The following is a 25,665-nucleotide window of genomic DNA, read 5'->3' on the forward strand; positions in this document are numbered from 1 at the left end:
GCCTACTTAATATACATTTCATCCATCAAATATCAGATACAGGTATTTAATGTTAATACATTTCTCTGACAAGAACTTGTAATGATAAGTGTATCAATACAATAAGGTATAAAAATGTAAATACTATTTTAAACAAAGGAAAAAAATTTCTTTGAAGAAAATATAAAAAATTTTAGAATACATCTTTTCAATTAATAATAAGACAATATCTGCATATATTGATATGCAATAGGCTCTGTTTGTTGTTAAGGCACTGAGCTGTCTTATTGCAAAAATGGAGTTCTAACTTGAAACCCGCCCAGCTTCAAATGGTACAAGCTTGTTTAAGAAGTAAAGGGGGAGGGTTTCGCAATACTGATCACATTACCACAATTGTGGAGTTTAAACATTCCCAACTACCTTAGACTACAACTGTTTGTTGTAGGATTGCTTTACTTGCCTAAACATTCAGCAAATACGTTTGTTTAATACGCAGAATTCGAGCACTGAGCAGCCATTTATAAATGCCTCCAAATATTCTAGATTGGCCTCCTGAAAATGAAGCGTTAGCTTATGATGTCTTTTAGAAATGTCTCAATATCTTATTCCAGTTTTGCTTTCGCAAAGTATGGGACTATGTGATTTAAAAAAATCTCTAAACTAGCGCAGTAGTTTAAAATAATAATAATAACTTCATAAATTTTTTTTAACATTTACCTTGAGTATTATTTGAAACATTATTCATAAATTAAGAAGAATTTTTTTTTAAAATTGTGTGATAAGGATGAGGCATAATTTTAAAAATTATGTGGATAAATTGCAGTTCATTCAGAAAACAGCTAAAACAGGGAAAAAAATTATTATGAAAAAGGATGCACTTTTTTTTTCTGGGTATAATTCTATATTTTCAAATATTGCAGTAAGTTTTAAACTATGTTACATATGACAGCCAAAGGAAGTTGCTAAAAGAATAATTAGAATTGATAAAGAAGGTGATGAAACAGTAAAGACAAGTTTATCTAGTAGATGAAGACATTTCGTGGGAAGATAAAAATTAAGTGGATGCCTTTGCACATTTTGAAGGGTTCTAGACTAATCTCTTTGACCTTTGAAGCTTGGCATTTATCCTCCTTAAAATTGCAGTCCTAATTTTTATAGTTTTGAATTCAGCTTAAAGGCAAAATTATAAAAATGTGAATTACAACCTCACCAATTAGCAAAAACTTAAAATATATATATGATGGAAAAGAGATTCTGACAAATTATACATCAACTACCATATTTATACCAAAATGGTAGTTAGTGAATCTTTGAACCAGTGTACAAATAAACGAATTACGTTATTACCAGAATTACAATCTGGATTGCTGATGTCCAAAGCAAACTCCTTATCTCTAGAGCTATTCCTAGACAGAACGCTACCTTCCAAGCTATCCTCTATCCTCATAGCTATTTTATATCTGGTATTGAACAGCCAATTCATATCAAATTTAGGACAATCAATGTTCTATTCCTCAGCCGTGTAATTTTGTGCCCAAACCTAAAGCTAATGGTGTTCTTCGTGTAGTACTCTTTTAAGCGTTACGAATTCGCACTTGCCTTCTATAGAAAGAAATTTCTCGAAAAGCTACCACAGTTAGCTCAGCGGAAAAGAATTCCAACTCACGATCTATCAACCACTGAGGATATAAAATACCAGCACTGTGGTTTTTCTGAGCCCGGATCATGTGGGATTCGAGCCTGTATTGGGAGGTTGTCACTTTACGCCTGGTGTTACTGACTCAATCAATTTGTGGCTGATGCCTTTTTTTTTTACCATGCACTGGTAAGTTTGGCATTGAAAAATTAACTTAAAACGGAGAATCTAAAGCAAAACGCCACTTTAATTTAAAACATTCCCAGCCAGTTGGTGTTACTTCACGGTATCTGTAAATATTTCAGAAACCGAACCTCATATTTCATAATCAAATTACTTTTCCATTTTTTTTTAAAAAAAAGCATCAGTTTCATTACATTAATGCCATTTTAAATTTTTCTTTTTACTGGAAAATAAATAAAAAAACACTCGTAGGATTTCTCCAAATCTTGCCTTTCAAGAAAGATAGAACTTAAGTTACAAAACACCAAAACGAATCATCAATTTCGAAATTCTCCCTCCATACCGCCATCTTGGGTGAAATCTGTTCTATCTTAGCAGACTATTTGTTGGTCTTGGTTTAATCCAACGGTAAAACAGCTCGTTCTAGTATTTTATCGTGATTATAATTTTCCCTTAAAAGAATTACGGTAGCAGCCCGTATCCCCTGCTGATTCTACGCCACCCCTCTTCAAAAGTTCTGGAATTTGTTTTACTCAAAGCCCTCATCTGTTTCATGTCTTGTGTCTACATAGCAAACAACAGGAAGAATAGGCTTCCCCCACGCTTCATAATATCAGAGAAATGTTTCCATTGTTCTGATGTATGCGAGAATCGGTAAATAATTTGGTTATTTAGAGAAAATACGAATTTCCTCTTCTGTGTAAATAATTTGAAAAAGGGGATTTTAGGCTTACGCTTGCTTACTTCCCAAATTGCATTTTCCTTTGGTTTACCTCCACTGCCTCTGCAGCTTTTTAATATTTTTAGTTTAATTTACCTTTTATATATTTTGGTAGATTTAAAAATTTCATTTATGGAAATTATACGATGGTATATTGGTACCATACTTGTTCCTTGGAATAAATTTTTAAAAGTGTTTTTTTTTTCCTTTCAGAAATACTTAATATAAGTTTCTGGATTTGTTTTAAATTATGGAAATTGGTGTAAAGGAAGAAATTCACCGATTTTTATACAGTTATTTAATTTATGGAAATGGTGTGATTAAAAATATTTTATGGTGTGTGCCTACTTCAATTTTTTTACTGCTTTTTCAGCAATTCTTTTAAAAAATTATAGTTATAAAACATTTAATAAAGCAATTATTTAAAAAAAAAACATTCTTCCTTTTCTATAATTGTTGGAGTGCTAATTTATCTTCAAGAAAGTGATTTTATAACTCAAGGGGTAACTAGTTTCTGGTACATGAACACCAACTAGGCAGTACAATCTAAAAGTGTTCAATAAATAATGGTAGGTTTTTCTCCAATAAATACTTCATGAAGAATATAGGAAACTATAGACAGATTTATAGCCCGCACATAGACAAAAAAATTCAGGTAAAATTATAGCACTCTATGGTAATGACATTTCTGGTAAAAAAAATAATTTTGCTAATAAACCAAAATATATAGTAGTTAAGCCAATCATTTGGTAATTTTTCCGTTCATATGGTAATGATTTACAGTAAATTTTGGTTTTTAAAATTATAGTTCTTATTACAATTAAAGTTTTTACACCTTTAATAAAAAATAGAAAATTGAAAAGTAAATTTAAGCGAACAAATGGAATTTATGCTCTAAGGTATGAATAAAACTATCAAATTTTACCACATTGATCAAATCTTATAATACATCCTAAAACAATATTTTATTGTTAATTTTATTAAAATCATAAGGAAAGAACTTCGATAAAAATTACCAAGCTCTTTGGTGTTCCTTAGAGCCAAACACAAAATTCTGATAGTTTTGACTATATTTTTCTCAGTGAAACAAGACGTCATCACTAGAGCAAATTCTCCAGTCAGCAATTACCGCCGTACTGACAAACTGTCTCAAACGTTATATTTTAGGTGGACCGGAAAGTAATGTCGTTCCGGAGCATTAAATATTCGTAAAAATCTGTTCAACAACGAACCATACATTGAACCACAGCTAGGGAAAGTTTTCCTCAATTTTTATATGGTGTTAAATAAAATCCCATTTCCATTCAAATTGCCCAGGTTGCAAAGAACCATCAATTTTAAGTAAAGAATACGTATAGTTTTCCGTTAAAGCATTCATCAAATTTGCGTAAAACTGAAACGTCGAATTATAAGAGAAAACGGTTAACCGAAAAACGTAAAATTCACGAAAAATTAAACGTAAATAAATTCTTTTCTTTTCTTTTGCGAACATTTTACCAACTATTTTTTACATTATAAGAATGTATGCGGTATTTTTTCCTATTATTTACGTCAAATCATAGCGTCTAATTATAGCAAAAAATTATTTAAAAAAAACGGAAAATGGAAGGAAAATTTTACGTAAACAAATACGTTTCTTTTACGGCTCTTTTATCAACCACTTTTTGCTAGGTAAGAATGAGTACGTCATTTTTACGTAATATTTACGTCAACAATACGTCAAAATGTGCGTAAGTTGAAACTTCAAATTATACAAAAAAGTGGTTATCCAAACAACAGAAAATTTACGCAGATAAATTCGAACCGAAATTTTAATGGTAAATTTGCTTTGTCAATAATACGTGAAATTCACAGAATCATTTTTACTAAATCTAAGTAGTAAATTATCTTTCGTCAATCTTTCGTAAAATATAGCTAAGCAATCTTATCGAAAGGTAATTGGTAAAATCTATTACGTTAATATTACGTAAAATATACAAAAGTTTTTTCACCAAATATCTCAATGGTAATATCATTCCGTCAATATATTTCGCAAAATTTACGTATAACACGTATTAACTTTACCAATTTTCCAAAAATATACGTTTAATTTACGCACCATGATACATGGGATAGTATTTTGTAAAAACGTTTGAGAAATACCATAATATGGTTTATTTGAGCACTATATTGGGTATTAGAAAATTTGATTGATATTTTGATTGAATTCGCTCTAAAATTCGCATAGGGACTTATAAATTGCAATAAAACAATTATCATTTTTCAAATTTTCGTTTCAGATGCTATTTCAAATCATTAAAAACATGTTTTAAATACGTAATAACAAAATAAATTTTTTTTGTTTGTAAAAAAATCTCCTCAGTATTCAGTATTTTTGAAGAAAAAAAATGGAACAGACTTGGCAATTTCAACGTGGGTTAATAAAAAACGCCGGAGTTCTCTTAAGGTTTTCTCATCTACGTTTAAATAGAAAGAAAACGAGTTTTAAAAAATTCTTTTTTTTAATTTTATTTTACTTTACTAGTGTTTATAACAACATAATATCAATACTGAATCTATGTACATAATACAGCAAATAAAGACCTAAAGATATTTCGATCAACATTTGTATTGCATATTATCTAACTAAATAAAGAAACCCCACAAAAAATTCCATTTATTTTTTATTTTGTAAATACACCAATTAAAAAGTAAAATACAAAAGATTTTAAAAAAATACGTGCATTTTTAAAAAATTTCCAAAACACCAGATCTTTTTAAAATAAAATACAATTTAACAATCTTACAAACATATTCAAGTTTCACATTTATCGTTTAAGCATGAATTATTTTTAGCTTTTTCAATTATGACTGTTAAGGTGACAGTTATGAGACAGCTCAAAAAGTAACAGTTGTACACTATAAAACAGTCCGGATCAAATTACGGTATTAAAGTCCCGGCATTTTGGGCAAATCATCCTTAAAATCCATTTTACTATAAAATATGATACAGTAGTATTTATTTAATTAGAGCAACTCAGTGATTTTATGGTGATTATTACGGTAAAACTTAGTGTAAATCAGATTTTTTGTTCCGTTATTATGTTCCGAGCCCTAAGTGCTGCTACTTTCTAACCGTAATTTGATCATGAAGTTCTTACAATGTTCTCAATGTTGATCATGAAGTTCTTACATGGGATTATTCTTAAAATTTTGATTACCAAAATAACGTTGAATGAAATAACGCTTCATTGTTGAAAGCAAGTGGAATCATCGGAAATATTGACTTTATTTTTTAAATCCATTTTACCGTAAAATATTATATCTTAATTTTTACAGTAATATTTATTTAATTAGAGTCATTCAGTGATTTTACGAAAATTATTACTGTAAAAATTACGGTATATCAGATTTTTTGTTCCGTAGCCTTTTCCGGTAAAAATGGATTTTACAGTAAAAGGTACCGACATCCTAAGTGTCGGCATTTTTTACCGTAATTTTGTGCTGTGAATGGCATTGAAATATTCTTAAAATTTTGATTACCAATAAATATTAATATCGTTTCATTGTTGAAAGCAAGTAAAATCATAGAAATATTGACTTCATTTTTGAAATCCATTTAACCGTAAAATATTATATCGTAATTTTTACTGTAATATATTTAGTATTATTATAATTAGTATAAATATATAATATAATTAGTGTAATTCAGGGATTTTTCGGAAATTATTACTGTAAAAATTATTGTATATCAACCAGCACCCTAAATGCCGGTACTTTTTAGCGTAATTTTGCACTTCATTGAAAAATTCTTAAAATTTAGGTTACCAATCAATTTAAAATATTTATCATTGTTGAAAGCAAAAGAAATCATTGGAAATATTGACTTTATTTTTTAAAACAATTGAATTTCTTGAAAATATCATTGCATTGTTGAAATCAAGTAAAAATAATATTTAAATAAAATTATCTCACTATTTGTATTGCGTACAAATACAAGTATTACAATGACATGTTTCGTTTGAGTATGATTTCTTTTTCAAATGTTTTCCTTCACAACATTTAGTTTCTGACTTTATTTTATTAGTGGTTATTGTTAGCTCTTTTTTAGCTGTAACTTTATTTTTACAGTCTGCAATATATGCTTTAGCTCCTTTGCATGCCAGAGAAAAGCAACATAGACTGAAGATGCCTGTTAAGGTAGCAGCAATAGGCACTGGTATATTCATGAGACTTGTTTTATCAATAAATGGAGATACCGTTACATTGCTAAAATCGGGCGTAGATGTTAGAAGCATTGTTTCATTGTTGAAATCAGGTGGAATTATTGGAAATACCGTTGTTGTATTCTCAAGTGGAATTGATAAAACCTCTGTTGTAGATGATAATGCTGAAAATAGGAAAAGAAAAGTTTATAGTGAAATTTTTGTACCTGTAAATCTGAAACTTTAAAGAGAAATTCAATATATTAGAAATATGCCTTACTGGTTCAAATTTTAAATAGAAATTCAATATACTAGAAATATGCCTTTCTGGTTTAAACTTTAAAGAGAAATTCAATATATTAAGAATATGCTTCTCTGGTTTAAACTTTAAAGAAAAATTCTATGTACTAGAAATATACCTATCTGGTCCAAACTTTAAAGAGAAATTCAGTATACTATAAATATACCTCTCTGGTTCAAACTTTAAAGAGAAATGAAATTTAATATACTATAAATATGCCTTTCTGGTTCAAACTTGAAAGTGAAATTCAATATATTAAGAATATGCTTCTCTGGTTTAAACTTTAAAGAGAAATTCTGTATGTTAGAAATATACCTCTATGGTTCAAATTTGTGCTGAAAATTAAGGAGACTCGATCGTAAAATTTTGAAAATTTAAAGATTTGTGTTATTACTAAACAAATAATGCTATTGTAGTCATCTCTAAAACTGGGTTGAAAGAATTATGTTAGTCTACGTATGAATATAAATTTTAACGTGAAGTAGGACTTCTTTTTTTCCGTCTGAGCTTCAATTTTCGAGTTAAAGTTTTGGAGGCTTTTTTTTCTATGATGAATTTATTTTTCGCTCTTTTTTAACTTTAAAACTATTTTCCGAACATTATTTTAAATGTTTTACTTCAAGAAATAGGTTTAATTTTGATGTATTGTGTAGCATTAAAAATAATAAGAAGAAAAAACAAAAAAATATTAAAATTATAATTTTTTAAATTCTAATAAAAATATTGTTAATATTAAAGCATAATATTTTCCGCAACTTTAAAAATTAAAAACATTACTTTCTAAAGTTATGAATTTTATTTTTTTTTAAAAATGTTTTGCTGAAATCTTTGCCAAGAAATGTTTATATTCATTAAAAATAATGTTTATATTTATTATATTCATTAAAAAGAATGTTTATATTCATTATATTCACTAAGAAGAATGTTTATATTCATTATATTCATTAAAGATATTTATTAATGCCATTATTCATCATTATATTCAAATTAACAAAAGACTCTACATATTTTCATAAAATTTCAACTACTTGAAATATCAAGACCTATCCTGATTGCCAACTTCAACGTGAGCAGCATTCCCCTAATATTGTTTAAAACATTGGAATATTTCAATTTTACATTTGCTTAATAAAGTTCGAAAAATAGAGTGGCAAAAATTGTTCATTTTTAAAATTTCAAGCTTATAGAAAGTTTAAAAAAATAAGACCTGAATAGATTAAAAATGGTGTGAAATTCGCTATTCCCGATCAAATACTGGAGAGTAAATAATAAACTTTGACTCTAAAGTAGCTGAATTTGACTCTAGTATGACAGAATTTGACTCTAGTATGACAGAATTTGACTCTAGATTAACAAAAGTTTACCCTAGTGTAAGGAAACTTGATTTTTAAATAACGGACTTTAGAGTAGCTGAATTTGACTCTAGAGTATAGAGTAACAGAATTTGACTACAGTATAACAGAGTTTGACCCAGTCGGAGAGAGAATCGGAGTCTAGGGTTACACAGTTAGTCTAGAGTTGACTCTTGTTTAACAGAATTTTACTGTAGAGTAACAGAATTTGACTACAGTATAACAGAGTTTGACCCAGTCGGAGAGAGAATCGGACTCTAGGGTTACACAGTTAGTCTAGAGTTGACTCTTGTTTAACAGAATTTTACTTTAGAGTAACAGAATTGTACTTTAAAAGCTACACAGTTTGACTCTAGTGTAACAGAGTTTGATTCTGAGAGTAATTCTATTTGTCACTAGGGTTGTAATTAAAAACTTATTAACATGAAACGTCTTCTTTATTTTTTGATAACAAAAAGGAGGAAAGAATTGAAAGGTGATCTTTTGTAAAAAGAATCATTATTTTAAAAATTTAACTCATAAATTGTTTAAAAAGTTGTAATGCTATTATTTTTCATTATGATATCCATGAAAACATTTCCAAGTTTAATTGCAATGACAGCAATGTGACAAACTGAACCATGTTAAATTGAACCATAATATCATGTTGGACAATGGGTTTTTCAAATGTAAAAAAAAAGAGCTTATATTGATTGCTTTTGGATAGAAACTTATTTGTTTTACGTCGAACAATACATATTCAAAGGTACTTTAGATGTAAAGATTTGTAAAAAATATTAGAAATTTAGTGCAATATTAATTACCATAGTTATTTTATTTCAGTTATTTTATTACATGTAACTAAAAACAGTCTTTGTATTAAAATGCAAAATTTTTAAATAAAAGCATTTTTTCTACAAAATTTTCTGAAAACTTTTTTTTTATGACATGATTTAAATAGAAGTAAAAATATTGAACTGAAGCAATGTTTTACTCTTTAAAATTATTATGAGTCGTTTTAAAAAATATAAAGCAAAGCAATACTTGTTCTACGTTCATTAAAGTTTGAAAAATATGTTTTATATCCTAAAATAACAAAAAAAAAAAGGAAAATATATTGTCTCCAAAAAATTTTCATTTTGTATAGAAACTTAAATGAATATAACAACTTCCATCTCATAATATTACTAAATATCAGAATTACAGTGGATTATTAATTTTTTTTTAATATTTTGAAATGTAAACGAGCGTCTCATGTCTGAAAGCAAATTTTTATACCAGGAGAAGCTTCTTTCAACATCTACTGATGTTATTGGTGCGTACTTGAAAAGGACGGTCACACTTACTGACGATTCTTCTTCAATGTGAAAAGATTTTGCTTCAACTTTTAATATCCTAAAGATTTTCTTCATTGTTTAGAAGCCAGTGTAATAATAAAAAATTATAAAAAATAATAAAAATTAGAAAAAATTAACAAAAAATTTAAAAAATGTTTTAAAATGCAAAATACGCCCCAAAATTTAAAGAAAATGCCCTATAAATCTCAAAAAATGCTCTAAAGGACAAAAAATGTCCAAAAATGCAAAAAAATGCAAATGTTTTTAAAATCCGGGCCTTAGTTATAACTAACTATAGAAATCCCACAGCAGTTATGAAAATAGCTTGTTATTTACAAAAACGCGCTATTTGTGAGACAACTGAGCCTTCAAAAAACATTTTAAAATTCAGGTGTGTTCTGAGATGTGGTGCTTGTTATATTTATTAAAAAATTATAAATTTATCCATTTAAATTTTAAATTTGACCTTTTCGTTTCAAATGAAATCTATAACTTGAATCTTAAATTTGACAACAAAAAAAAGTCTTACTCGTGTACGAAGTCACATTTCTTAATTTTCTTGTTACAGGTTCCAGTACTCGATTTGCTGCTTTGGATGAAAGAGTTGTTGCTGAAATTCAGTGTCAACAAGTCATTTATTAAAACAACTTGAATAAATGAATGTAATTGAATCAATGACTTCGAAAACCGATCATCTCCAGCGAAACAAATTTTGTAGGAAAGACAAAAAACTGAATAGTTACGTATCAGCTTCATGCCTGGAGCTTTTTTTCCTTTTTTTTATTAAAATGTGTGGCTGGTTAGAAAATATTCGACTGCAATTGAAGACAAATGACTTAATTTTTTAATTTAAAATATAATTAGAACTTGAAGATGACCAGTTTTCGGATAAAACGTTGAAACGAGCTCTATACATTTTTTTAACAAGAGAGAATTACACTTACAAATAAAATAAAGACTTTATTTAAGTCTTAGACTATATTTTCATGGATATTTGTGTAGATTTGAAAAAATCTTTTTGATTATTATTACCTGTGTTTGGGTACTTACAAATTTCTTTATAGAAAGGCAAAAACATATTTGATTTATAATGTAAATTTTTTTTTTTGATGTCTACAAATTTCAGTGGTTTATGACAACTTTTTCAAGATACGCTTCCATAAATGGTTATGGTGCCACTTTTTGGGTACCTTTTTTGTATTGAGTAAACATTTCGCTCATGGGCAGCAATAGCGGCGAAACTCAAAAAACTCATGTTTTGAGATAAGTGGGTTTAAAGTTTTCATTGCTAATGAAAATGCATAAGAAAAGCCTTAGTTTGCTTCAACGAAGATTACCTTCAAGTTGAATTATGAGTTGTGCTAGTATTGCTGCTGAAAAGAGTGTGTATTTTCATATTTACACCTGTTCTTAGTCCAAAACGCGAGTTTTTTGAGTTGTGTCACTAATGCAGCCCATGAGCGATTTGTTTGCATAAACGACCAATGGAAAGAGATAATACAATTTACCAGGTGTCGTGCGTTAAAAACTAAAATTGCTATAATGTGACTCCTGAAACTGTTATTTCTCCTTTGTTGCTTTTCCACAGGAGCATTTTGTTAACACATTTTTCTTATAGTTTTCTTATATTTCCGGTCACCAGATTTTGAAATCAAGTATCATATATATTATTTGTAGTCACCTCCCTTACAGTTAGTTACTCTTATACCCCTATATTTTCTTGCAAATACCATCTAAAAACTACTCTCTGTATCACTCATTGTGTGATAAAAAGTATCAACAAAATAACAAGCCTAACTAAATAATTAATCGTTACGTTATTCAAACGATTCCTTAAGTAACAATGGCAGCCATCTAGCCGTATATTTCCAACTTTATTCCGTGGAACAGGCCACAAGATAAGTTGAAATTTATCAGCACAAAATATACTGTGCCAAGTAGAAAGGAATGATTTTTTTAAAATCCTAACCATGTATCTACGTCAGCTAAACTTAAAAATGTAAAAAGCGTAATTTTGATGAAAAAAATGGAGATAATTAATGGTTTTTGGACTCATCGATTCAATTATAATATTTTAACTGAAAAATACTTACTTAAGTCAGGTGAAGTTGTATTTCTCAATTCTGTTGTTGGTTTCAATGAAAGAGCAGGTGACATTTCTGAAATCAAGATGAACTAGTCACTTAGTAAAAAACATTAGAAAAAATAGTTAACTTAGAGGAAGAAAAATCTATGTGGCATTTTTAAAAAATTTAAATTTCTTCGATTCAATTATAATATTTTAGCTGAAAAATACTTACTCATGTCAGGTGAAGTTGCATCTCTCAATTCTGTTCTTGGTTCCGATGAAAGAGCAGGTGATATTTCTGAAATCACGATAAACTAGTCACTTAGTAAAAAACATTAGAGAAAATAGTGAACTCAGAGGAAGAAAAATCTATGTGGCATTTTTAAAAAATTTACATTTCTTCGATTTTTAGAGAGGTCTAGCTGTATTAAACTATAAAACATAAATTTATTTAGCCAAATCTTTGAGAATACAAGTTCTAGGATATTACTCATGATGAATTTGCCTCATTTACAACCTTTCAGCCACCTGCTTATTTTCCATTTTTTGATGCTTTGTTACCAATAATATGTTATTTTCATAACTGTTGTGAGTTTACAACAGTTACTTATGGCTGTTAGGCTAAGTTTAGCCTATCTTTAGCCAGCGCCCTTAATGATTAATCAAAAAAAAAAAATGGCTCAAAACAAATATACGGAGAAAAGACACAGTTTTGAGAAAATAAAAAGCATTTGTAGTTAAATTTTTTAATATTTAAAAACATAATCCATTGCTGCAGTACCTGGGCTCTTAAGAATTTGCAAAAAAAGGATATAAGACAATGACTTTGATCACTTCAATCTATGCTTCAAAATGTCGCCAAACTGGCAATTTTTTAAAAAAATTTAACAATTTTTAAAATATTTATTTGTCTGTTCTAAACCCCAGATAATTCTTCATGTACTTAGTTGAAAATTATGAATTTGCTATCATCCCATAATAACAAATTTCATAATTTGTTATCATGGAATTATGGAAGCGCAAGGCAGTTAAACTGTGGCTTTTTTATTTGCCTTGTCCAAAGAAAAATCGTGTAAAGAAAGTGGCGTGAACTTAACTAATTTAGATCCTTGGCTAGACGCTACATTCCAACTGTCATTATCGTAGGAGTAAATATCGAATAGTCTCTCCACGCTCTCTGAATATTGCATTTTAATTGATGAAGATAACTACCATATATGGCAGTACTTTTACTTTCGTTACTTGTACCGCCGGTACAAGTAAAAAGTACGTACTTTTACCTGTACTTCATTACTTTTTAAATTTAGTACTTTAACTTGTACTTTGTTACTTTTTAAATTTAGTACTTTTACTTGTACTTTCGTTACTTTTTTAGGAAAACAGTACAAGTATTTGTAACGGAAATATCGAATGAAATCGTTACTTTTTCCTAAAACTCGGTAAGCTTTCTAAAAAATAAAAAAAATAAATAAAAAATTTAAATTAAAAAAAATGCTTATGTTTTTTTAATTTATAAAATTAATGTGCAATATATATGCATTCACAGCTAACTTCGTGTTTAAATACCTTCTGTTTCATCTTATACTGTACATTCAATTATTTTTTACTAGCTCAAAGATCACAAAGCTATCTGAAACCCCGTGTTTGCTTTGTTTATGTTTCTACTTTTAAAACGCGTTTCTAAAGAGTAAAAAAATTTTAAATCAATGGTAATTTAAATAAATAAAAATAATAAACTAAAAATTAAAATCTATAGATAAAATTTCCTTTTCGGGCAAATCTATAAAAAGTTTGATATTAAAGTTATATTTGATTTTAAAATTATATTATATGATTATATTATAAAATTATATATAATATTCTTCCGAATTTAAAAATAAATTAATAACCATAACTTTCAATATTAAAAACAATTAAATAAATAACAACAATTTTGTAACAACATTAAAGAACATAAGAATATTATTCTATAAAATTTTAGGTTACTTTGAATTTTCGATTTCCTAGAAATGTACTTTTAAATCGTTACTTTTTGTTTAGTACTTGTACTTCTACTTGTACTTTTTACTCATTACTTTTTAAAATAAGAACTTTTTACTCGATACTTTTTTTAAAAATACTTGTACTTTTACTCGTTACTTTTTAAAAGTAACGTTGCCATATATGATAACTACTCAGACTAAATATTAGAAATAGTCTAAGTAGTTATCTTCATCAATTAAAATATAAGGAAGCTGAAGGAAGTTTGAAACACCATTTGGCACCAAATAGTCTATAACAGCCTCTCTTTCGACTGTATTTTAAAACGAAGAATTATACATTTCGCCAATTTGATAATTGTCAGCCAAGAAATAAAAGCAAGGCATAGTCTTTATTTCCTTTTGTTAACGCCTAAACTTTAAATCTAATTTATCAAATTCACTAATTCGTCACTTAAAACCTTAATGGATAGAAATAATCTTGTTATCCAAGACTTTTGGAGGACTCTAATCTTTGCACTAGCACTGTATGCATAGACACGACAACAACAACAACAACATGAATAGAAATGCATTTTTGAAGTACACTGCAAAAAATTTTAGTGCACTTTAACACCAAAAAAAAGTGGCAACTACTTTACGTCAAAGTGGTGTAGAACTACGGACAATTCCTGACAAATTGAAGCACATTTTTGGTGTGAAGTAACTACCATCATTTTTGGTGTTCAGCAATAATGATGGTAGTTTATTATTCATTTCATCATTTATTATTTGTAAATAAAGTACGATAAAATATACATAAAAATTAGTAAACTTATTTTTAAGAGAAAATACAAAGTAAAAATTACTTATTTAGGATGCATATATATTTGTTGCCAGACTTAAATCATATCATATGGATAAATCAAATTTTTTTCGATGCATAAATTTCTTGAGAAAGATTTAAACTGTTCGTAATTTGAACTCTTATATAATATAAGGTTATCTTTATGGAGTGTTGACAATTTTTATTGCGTCATTCTGAGTTTTAATATCTTTTCTCAAATACAGTTAATTATTTTTTTAAATTTCATTTAATTGTGATTAACATATTAATTAAATGTACTAAAATTATAATAATAATTATATATTTTATAAACAAAGTGATCTTTTAATTTCATATATATATATATATATATATACATACATACATATATTTGTTTGATTTGTATATTACAATAACAATATGATACTGTAACTATATGAAGGTATGCTTCAGAGTTATTGTTTTATTACTTGCAGAAAAGATTACAAAAATTTGACCTTAATGTTATGATAAAAGATTTTAAAAATGGTAGAAATCATACGTATACTCACCTTTAGTACATGGACATAACATAGGCTTAGATTCAGAACCATTAAACAAAAAGAGAGTAGCAAAACAAACTGCCAGTAGCATCGCCTGGGGAAAATGAAAAAAACGACTTTAAAAACAAAGATTCAGTTTATACTATAAAAAAAGTTGCTCGTGGGGAAAAATTTCTAATAATCAATTGAAGTATAGCAGAATCAGTATTATTAGCAAAGCAATAAAGTTTTTATTCCAACTTTTGTATTTTCAATTGCTGTTAACTCATTTTAACATGAAATTTAGGATTTGTTTTGTTCTATTTGTAATTGCATCTTAGTCTGATATTCAAAAATCTATAATTGAGACTGCGTAAAAATTCCTATTTCTTTTATAGTTGTTTTTCTTGTATTTTAATAACACAGTACAAACCATTCGAAACTGAATCTCTAAATTATATAAACTACACGGAAACTGAATCTATTTTTAAACCTCGAGATAATTTATTTGTTTTCGTTTAGTTAACTTTTTTTCGCCATATCTAGATTTTTTGACATTGTTTATTTCATTGTAAAGCAGCTTTATTTTGAAATCTTTTTTTAATTTTTTTTTAATTATTATAGTCGAAAACACTACAGCATTTTAATGAAATCCGAAAATTTGGAATTTTAGCGATAAGTGATGTTCAATGGCTTTCTATTCTTGCTTTGAATTCAATTAATATTCAAATAAGAAATAATTTTTAATTTTTGCTAAATTTAAATGCGCAAAGAACTTTGACAATATCGCAGACATCTCTTGAAAACAGTTAAAATTAAGATCAAGCTACTATTGGGCGAGCAACAGCTGAAGAATTAGAATATTTAAATACTGTTGTGGTGTGCTTCCGGTATTGTTACCATTAGAGTATATGTTATGCAGTGAGAATAAAAAAAAACACCCAAAATAAAGTTTGATCTAGACGACCTCAAATATGCTAACTAATTGGTTCTGACAATATTTTAAGTTGCGAAATCAGATACAAAAACGTACTTTCTCTGAATAAACATACCTTTTTTTTCCCAACGGATTCGGATTTTTGACTTACAAAATAGAGGGGGCAGCTGCAATATGGGAAATATGGCCCCCATACTTTGGTCAGGAAAGCTATCTAAAGTTTGAACCCAATAATGTTAATTTTATTTTTTGCATATTTCGTCATATCTGGAGAACTTTTTAAACGAATTGCAAAACCTTTGCATGCAATTATAGAATTCGCTAATCCAAAGATAAATCCATACAAAAAATATAAATTTTAGTAAATATTTATTATTTTCGATTATTTTATTTAATAATAGTTAAATTTAAAGTATCTAATTTTACATGGCAAAACAAAAATGTGAGCGAAATTGGTTGAATAGTTCCTCAGAAATCAAATTTTAAGAAAACCGTATATTTAATAATTAAAAATGTTAATTTTTAAAATTTTTTAAATGTTTTAATATTTAAAGCTAATATAATTTTTTTATGCTTTATTAGTATTAAATAACAGTCTTTTCAAAATTTCTAAAAATAATTATTGCTGTTTAAAATATCTAATAACATGGTATTTTCTAATGTAAATATCCGTAACTCTTACGAAAGTGGTTGAAAATGTGAGAGAGCGAAAAACTAATGCTAAAAATGGCATGATTTTTATAGCTTTTATTAAAAAAAAGTGCCATCTAAATTAGAATCATCCATTTCGAATTAGAACATCCTATAAGACTATATTTTGTTTCTGATATGACAATATATTTTAGACTTTCAAATTCAATGAAATATTTTTTAACTGTTTCAGAAATATGAACAAAATAAATCAGGACTATGATTTTTTTTAATAACAAGCAATTCCATTTTTCTTTGTTATATTTGTAGTAAATAATAATCCTTCAAAGTTTCTAAAAATTTTTTTTATTAACTTAAAATATCTATAGAGCATACCATTTTATAGTATAAATATCCACAACTCTTACTAAAGTGGCTGAAAATATACGAGACTGAAAAAGCAATGCTATAAATGATTTAACTGTTTAGATGCTTTTAAAAGAAAAGACAAAAGTGATATCTAAATTAGAGCCATCAGTTTTGAATGGGAATATCCCGTAGGAGTATTTTTTAGATAATATTTCAGATAATCTCTTATATGGGCTTCTTTTTTCCTTATATAACAGTATCTTTTAAAGTTTCTAAATCAATGAAAAATTTTTTAAACTGCATCAGAAATAGCAACAAAAAATGAATACAGAAGATTTTAATCGTTAAAGCTGTTTTCATATTTTAATAGTTAAAGCTGTTTTACTTTCTTTATGTTTTATTAGTAGTTAATAAGAGTCTTTTCCAAATTTCTAACAGAAAAATAATTTTTTTAACAGATTGATGTATCTGTATAGCACTCCATTCTATAATATAAATATCCGTAACTTTTACTAAAGTGGTGGGAAAATATGAGTAACTGAAAAACTAATGCTAAACAAGACATGCTTTAACTTTTTAAAAGCTCTTATAAGAAAGAAAAAGTACATCTAAATTGGAGTCATCAATTTTCAATTAGAACTTCCATTAAGAGTATCTTTTTTTGTTTTTGTTTATAACAGTATCTTTTAGATTTTCAAGAGAAATGAAATATTTTTTTAACTGTTTCAAAAATATAAACAAAAATAATAGGAGATTAAATTTAAATAAACTTCATATTTTATTTTAAGCTATTTTAATTTTTTTAGGTTTTATTAGTAGTAAGTAACTCTTTTTAAAATTCCTAAAAATATTTTTTTAAGCAGTTTACAATAACCGTGCAAAATACCATTTTATGGTATAAATATCCACAATTTTTATTATAGTGATTGAAAATGTAAGATACTAAAAAACTATGAGGATGAAAATGACATGTTTTCACCGTCTAAAAGGTTTCATAAGAAAAAAAAAAGACATCTAAGTTTGCATCATCAAATTTAAATAATATCCTATAAGAGTATCTTTTTTTTTTATCTAACAGCATCTTTTAGAGTTACAAAATAATAAAATAATTTTTATTCTGTTTTAGAAATGAGATCAGGAATAATAAGAAATAATTGAAAAAATATTAGATTTTTATTTTGAAAACTATTTTAATTTTTTTGCTAATTTAATTTTTTTAATAGCTGTATTTTCAAACTCTTTTTTTAAACAAAATACGTTTCTATAAAAATTTAAAATATCTACATAACATACCATTTTATAGCATAAAAATCAGTAATTCTTGCTAAACTGCTTGAAAATATTAGAGACTGAAAAACTAATGCTAAAACTGACATGGCTTTACTGCTTAAAAGCTTTTATAAGAAAAAAGTGATAGCTAAATTTGAATCATCAATTTCGAATGAGAATATCCTATAAGAGAAAAGCCTTGTTAAAAGATAAAACACTGTTTCATGTGTGTACAAAATTTTGAAAAAATTACAAAAAAACTCTTTTCTCTTACTGATAATTCCGCTTATTCGCAAAATTGAACGTATTTCGTGTTCACCACCAACTTAATGATAGATGAAAGTGTTTGAACAACCAGATAAATAATTTCTCTGATAAACAAAACAAACAAATATTTTGCAAATAATCAATATTTCGATTTACTTTTCATTGCAAAGCTTTATTTTTATGAAATCATAGTTTGTTTTAAAATTGTTTATTTTCTCCTAGTCATTTAGTAAGATTATTTCCGATAAAGGGGAAAAAAACCTAAAAAGCATATTACTTTTTTGGGAAATAATTCATAATATTTTTACAAAGAAGTTTAAAATGATGTAAGCATTCCAATACAAAAAAAGAAACTTTTTTTCTGGAATATATTCTTTTACAGCAAATTTGATTGCTTTGTGGCTTTGGAAATAATTCAGATAGGTAATTTACGCCCATTAAAAGTAGAATTGCAGATCAATTACAATACTTTGAAAACGCTGTCATACTTCGCAATAAATGAAATGATCAAAAGTCTTTTTTTAATGCACTTTATAAAAAAATAATCATTTTAACGTTGCAAATAATTGTTATTTTAATTACTATTAATTATTATTTTAACCTTGTAAATACTATAATCAAAAATTTTTAGTTTTACTTTTAAGTGCCTTGCTCTTTAACAAAACGTCATTTTTTCTACGTTTTAATCTTATAATGGAACCTACAATATCTTATCCATTAAATCTCATCTAAATTTAAAGTTTTTAATTCTTGTTTTATTATTAAGTGAATTGCCTTATTTATCCATGGAAACGAAATTAAAAAAGATGTACAAGAGTATTTTCATTACAATTTGATCTGAAGTCCTCAATTGGTCTGCAATGAAAATAAAAGAAAGAAAATAAGAATATGAAGAATTTTAAGACATTCTCTCAAAAGGGACGTTGGATATTAAAGAATTTAAAATACGTACAATTTCTATTATTCTAATAACCTATAATCCATATTGCGACTAAATAAATTTGCTTATTTTTTCCTAGAACTAAAATAAAAAAAGGTATATTTTCATGACAAGTTGATCTGAAGTCCTCAATTGATCTGCAATGAAAATGAAAGAAAGAAAATAAGAATATGATGAATTTTAAAACCTTCTCTCGAAAAAGATGCTAGGTATTAAAGAATTTAAAACGCACACAATTTCTATTCTTTTAATAACCTCTAATCCAAATTCTTGTCATATGACTAAATAAATTTGCGTATTTTTACCATGCACAAAAACCAAAAAAAGTCATATTTTTATGACAAGTTGATGTGGAGTTCTCGAAAGGAAAACCCATAGTGTGGAAAGAAAGAAAGAGAAAAAGTATTTGACTAAGAGAGAGGTAAATCTTTAGAATAAGAATGCAATAGTAGTAGTAAGGCCGCCAGAGAGTTGGATGGTGATTATAGTACCGCAGGCATTGTAAAGGGTGAACATGTGGAAGCCATTATAAGACGGCTAAAAAGCAAGTGGCTCAACGTGGAAACAGCTGCTACTAATATCCAAGTGCTGGTCGGTTTGGCTTGCACTTCGGAAAGAGACGACAGCTGTTTCTATTCGATGGGTTTGCCAGAAATATTCTCTTTATGAATCTTTTGGCGAGAGTCTTTACTGATTACTTAAATAATAAATTTAAATTACAGTAATATAATAAAACTATATATCAGATATTTTTCTTTTCGTAGTAGATATCTATATGTGTTTTAATGTTGAACTTGTCTCAGACTTTCCCCTAGGCAAATCAAGCTTCTATTTAGCTATATTATCCTGTAAAATAATAGGTATTCCTGAAAAATTTACGGTTGAATACCGTTAATGCTGGTGCTCGTAATTTTACTGTAAATTTGATGTTTAACGTTAAAAAAAATTTTGTGGTCGAATAAAACTTGTATTGTATTGTAAAACTGAAGTCTTAGTCATTTAGCCAGGGGATAAGAACCTGGAGGACCTGAATAACAAGCTCGTGCAATTACCCCTTTAACTATCCCTTTACACAGAATGAATGGTTCTAAAAACTGACACAGTGTGTTAAAAAAAAGTGGTCGTGACGTCATAGTAGATTAGAAGATCCTAATTATGGCCCTCTATGGACATTGCTTTGAACTGTATTTTTCCTGTGAAAGTTAAATATTATAGCTGAGACTAAAGTTTACTATAATCTTACTATAATCACACTGCCACAAACCCGTTCATAGGGTGGGCCACATTCACACATCACACACAACAGAGGACAACACAAGAGAGACAAGCATCCATGCCCAGAGCGGGATTCGAACCCGCTGGCATTGGCTTCGCAGACAGGCGCGCTAACCGCTCGGCCACCGGGCCGGCAGTTTTAGAAATCTAGCTTGTGGTAGAAAAAAAAAACGCTGTTTTGGGAAAATGCTATTTAAAGTTTTGGAAAACTATACCATGCATGTGGGCATAAATTTGAAATCTATATTCCTTCTCCTTTATATAAGTGTCAGATTCTAAATATTAAGAATCAGGGGGGAAAAAGCACCGGAAAAAAGCACCAGAAAAAAGCACCAGAAAAAAGCACTGCAAGAAAACTTCCGGTAAAAAAAGCACCTCATAAATCATTATAGATTGAACGTTCGTATCATTTGTCCCGTTGAACCCGAGTTGAATATAATTAAATAATATTCGAAGTAAATTAGATATTAAGTAATTAATGAATTTAAAAAAATTTGAATGAGAGAAGCTTTTAATACTTTATATATTTTAATGCAATTATATATCATTATAAATGATGCATTTACATTATTATAAATGATGCATTTAATAATTTTTTTTTTAAAAAATAACTGGTTTAAAAAATATTGTTTGTAGATCATTATTGTTTCACGATACGATAAATGTAATTATTTAAATTTAGAATAATTTCAGAATTGCTTAAGAGTTCTTCTAAATTTTTCTTGTCTAATGAAAGTTTTTCAGTATTTATTTAAATTAACTCCTATTTAATTAGTTTTTAAAGGAATATCTAATTTCGTTCGAATAAACATCTAATTGCATTAAATTTTAACCCGACGGCCTACATTGAATAGAGTTGCTAATTTCATATAATGAGATGCTTTCTTCGGGGTTTTTTTTCAGGTACTTTTCTTCGGAGCTTTTATCCGGTGCTCTTTTTCGGGGGTTTTATGCTTTTTTTTTTCTCTTTCCTCTGCCTACCACACCTGCCTACTACATTTTATACGGCAATTAAAAAAATTGAAAAAATTACGCTTTTTTAAAATTAAAGCCTTATTTTAGAGTCTAAGAAAAATTTATAGGTCACATTTAAACAACAAACACGTCATCTATAATTTTCAATAATTCAAATAGTGCTCGAATTAACTAAAATGAGAAACAAATTAAAAGGAATAAATCCTAACAATTATCAAACTGATAGTAATAAAATGTTAAAATGAACGATAGTTTACAATGCTTTAAGTGCATCACATTAGCAGATTAGCATCAAAGGCATTCTATGTTCACTGTTTTATTACAAATCAAAACTTAGATTAACCAGCTTTTTGCAATGTGAGGTTAAAATATATTTTTTAAACTTGCTTCTTTAGTGCTATCAAGTATATTATATTTACTTAATTCTTTAATGCTGTCAAGTTAAAGCCTTATGTTTTTTAGCTTCTAGGATGTAAGCAAACTGTTTCTACAGTGCTGGAAAGTGGAGTTGCATCTGTTCATTACATTCTCAAATGCTACCAAGTTAAAGTAAGCATATCGCTATCATTATTTAAATTCTTTACCAAATTAAATAACTAATGTTCTCTAGTTTCTACAACGAGGTAAGTTTAATGCTGAATCCACTGTAATAGCAAATCAAGTTGTGTGTGTTCACCAGATTCTTCAACTCCACCAAGTTGCATATGCTCACTAACCTCTACAATGTTGCTACTTTAACACATGGATCAATAAGTCCCGAGACTAACAATGAAAACAACATTTTTTTTGCAAATTTTTTTTTATTCATCAACATAATCACCTTTTAGGGTGATACAATCGTTCCAACGCTTTTCCAATTTTTCAATACCATGTTTATAAAAAAATTATCTTTCGCTTCAAAATAAGCTTCAGTTTCAGCGATGACCTCCTCATTTGAGCCAAATCTTTTTCCCTGGAGCACTTTTTTAAGATCAGCAAAGAGCCAGTAGTCACTGGGGGCTAAATCTGGCGAGTATGGGGGGTGGGGAAGCAGATCAAAGCCCAATTCGTTCAATTTTGCCATTGTTTTCATCGACTTGTGGCAGGGTGCATTGTCTTGGTGAAAAAGGATTTTTTTTCTCTGCATGTGCATGTCACGTAACGACGCAAAAAATATTTTTTGTTGCGAGTAAATAGCGATAAACAGCTTTCTGAATCATCGACTCGTTGCTGTTTTTGTTCCATCGAAAGCAATCGCGGCACCCACTTGGAAAAAACCTTTTTCATGCTCAATTTTTCATGAAGGATAGTAAATACACTTCCATATGATATCTGTGTCATCTCAGCAACGATCTTTCATTATAATTTTTGTCACTTCACTCACATTTTCCGGTGTAACGGCTTCCACAGGTCTACCCGAGCGTTCCGCGTCATTTGTGTCGGTACGACCACGTTTAAACTCGGCAAACCACCGACAAATCGTTGCTTTTGATGGACAAGAGTCCGGGTAACATTTGTCAATCCATTGTTTCGCTTGCACGGTGTTTTTACCCATTAAAAAACAATGTTTTATCAGAACACGAAACTCTGTTTTTTCCATTTTTTAAACAAACTACAAAACGACTTTACTCCAACCTCGATAACTCAGCTGTTTCTGGTCCGATCGACTTAAAATTTTGACACGTTTCAAGCAAAGGTTAGTACTCTAGAAAGACCTGGTTACTGGTTTACTACGAGAGCCATCTCTGGGTTAGTCTCGGAACTTATTGATCCATGTGTTATATGTTCAATGTCAACTTCGTCAATCTTTTCAAGTTAAGTCGACGCAAAGGTAGAGTGCGTAAAAATTTATCACACCATTCAAAATTTGTTTTAATTGAAAAATAAATGAAACTGGAACTGGTGTTAAGCAAATATAAAAGTGAAACTCTGATATATTAGCAACATATCATCCTTGCAAATTTTATTCTTGTATAAAAAATGACAATAATTCAAAGAAAATAGAGAGAAAAAATTATTTTTGCAAACATTTTTATCTTTTTCATATGAGACAATTTGGGGTGAGTAAGGCAGCTACTGCTGTATTCATTTATTGATTATACATGTAAATATTTTTTAAAGTTTCTTAACTTCTACGATGACTGATTAAACATGTAAAACTCAAACTGATGTTCTTATACAAAGAAATTGAGCTTTATAGCATTTTTTTCCAGTGTGAAAATATGGTGAAAAAATTTATCCAAACATATAAATTGCGGTTAATTAAAACTTAATTTTTATCTAAAAATGTTAAGAGACATCTCACAAACATGGTCAGGAGAAATTTTTCTTAGATAACGAGCCACTAACTTTTGCATGTAGTAGAATATCTTTCAAATAGTTAAACAGTTAATTAATTAATTAGTACGTATATTTTTTATGTATTTTCGATAAAAGAAAACTTTAATTAACAAGTAATTGGATACCTGTAACTGGAGAAGAAATGAAGTGAATACACCTTGTAATTTAAAATAGATTTAATTGGATACCTCTGGGCAACGTCACGCGTGTGTGGCGAACCTGATTGGCTTCTGAATCGACAAATGTCTCGATTTAGATACAATGACGTCACTAGCAGGTATCCAATTGTACACAAACAATTATATTTAATATAATTTTTTTAAATTTTTCGATTTTTTTTTTGTTGATAACTTTTGACAATTAAAATTATCGCGAAAAAGGCCTTAGAAAAAATAATATAATGACGATTAATTGCAAAAAAGAGAAAACTGTGATCGCTAGTTACCAATTGGTACTTTTTTTCTAGATAGAGTTTTATTAACGCCACAATATTTCAAGACATATGTTGCAATAAGTGCATCAATTTATGTTTATCCTCTATTGAGATACCTACAAGTGACGTAGTATGGGTATCTCGATCCTGATTGGTTGCTGCAACGTGGCGTTTGATTACGTTAGCAACTGTTCTTACCATTCAATTTCGAGTAAACCAAATTCATCAAGTATCAATTCTCTTAAGTGACAAGTTCTATATTCTTACACAAAGATTCTATCACTAAGATTTCAATTCTTTGGCTTACTTCACGCAAAGACCGGCACGAAGCCATGTAGAACATAAACAAACTAATTATGAATCGAAGTTGCCAGACACACAAAACAAAAATATATCACGGTTACAATAAAATACATAAACAGATAGTAAATCTAAGTTAAGTGAAAAAACCTAGGAAGGACGTAAGAAAGCGAGGAAGAATTATATTTCAATAAATTCGATGCGTGATACAGAGCTGTTCACGCAGAGCAGGAAAAACTTAGTTCAACTTTAACGTGCTATTTTGCTTATAAACGATCAGCTGCCACTAACGTCATTGACCACATATGTAGGGTATCCATGATCTTCTTCTTGAAGTATAAGTACTCAATAAGAATGTATGGTTTTCAATTTCTGCAAATATACATTTCTTAAGACGTCACAAAATTCCTTGTCATTTTCTGGATTCATATCTAGATCGTCTCCAAGACAGTAATTATGAATAAGTCAATCACGAAAAGAACATAAAGCTACCTTTAACTTAATATAAGATAAAAAAAAAACATAAAAAATGCACACTGGTTAAAATAAAAACAAAAAAATTAAGTCTATAAAACAACCAACTCCAAAAAGTTCCAAAATTATCGTCTGTTTTTTTTTCTTTCCTATTTGATCTTGTTGTGCTGCTATTTTATTAATGCTTATGTTAACCTGATTCTTTATCACTCTTACGTCTCTTTATGTTTGTTTATGACGTTAAAGTTAAACTAGTCGCAAAATGTGAGGGCATAAAAGATCTAGAACAACATCCATTTTCCCACTCGCTAATAATTGATTTCATGGGAAAATGAGAATTCCTTTTTAACATTCATTTCTTCATCTTCGTTATCGACTCGAATACAAAGACGGGATAATGTCTGCTTTAGAACCTTTTTCCATTCTGCTCTC

The 25,665-nt window shown here is 28.4% G+C and overlaps 1 protein-coding gene across 1 annotated transcript; it reads right to left on the reverse strand.

Annotated features, from left to right (window-relative positions):
* Nucleotides 1–6,339: 6,339 nt before the first annotated feature.
* On the reverse strand, nucleotides 6,340–18,392 carry LOC107452879 (uncharacterized). Its single transcript, XM_016069504.4, has 6 exons — nucleotides 18,275–18,392; nucleotides 15,076–15,160; nucleotides 11,973–12,038; nucleotides 11,766–11,831; nucleotides 10,202–10,282; nucleotides 6,340–6,888 (listed from the first exon to the last, which is right to left on the reverse strand). Exons 1-6 carry the CDS (start codon nucleotides 18,275–18,277, stop codon nucleotides 6,473–6,475), a joined length of 717 nt encoding a protein of 238 aa, XP_015924990.1. The 5' UTR covers nucleotides 18,278–18,392; the 3' UTR covers nucleotides 6,340–6,472.
* Nucleotides 18,393–25,665: the final 7,273 nt, after the last annotated feature.

This window comes from Parasteatoda tepidariorum, chromosome 4 (assembly GCF_982258835.1).
Source record: "Parasteatoda tepidariorum strain Cologne lab strain chromosome 4, Ptep-v5.0, whole genome shotgun sequence".
In the NCBI taxonomy this organism is placed as follows: Eukaryota; Metazoa; Arthropoda; class Arachnida; order Araneae; family Theridiidae; genus Parasteatoda; species Parasteatoda tepidariorum.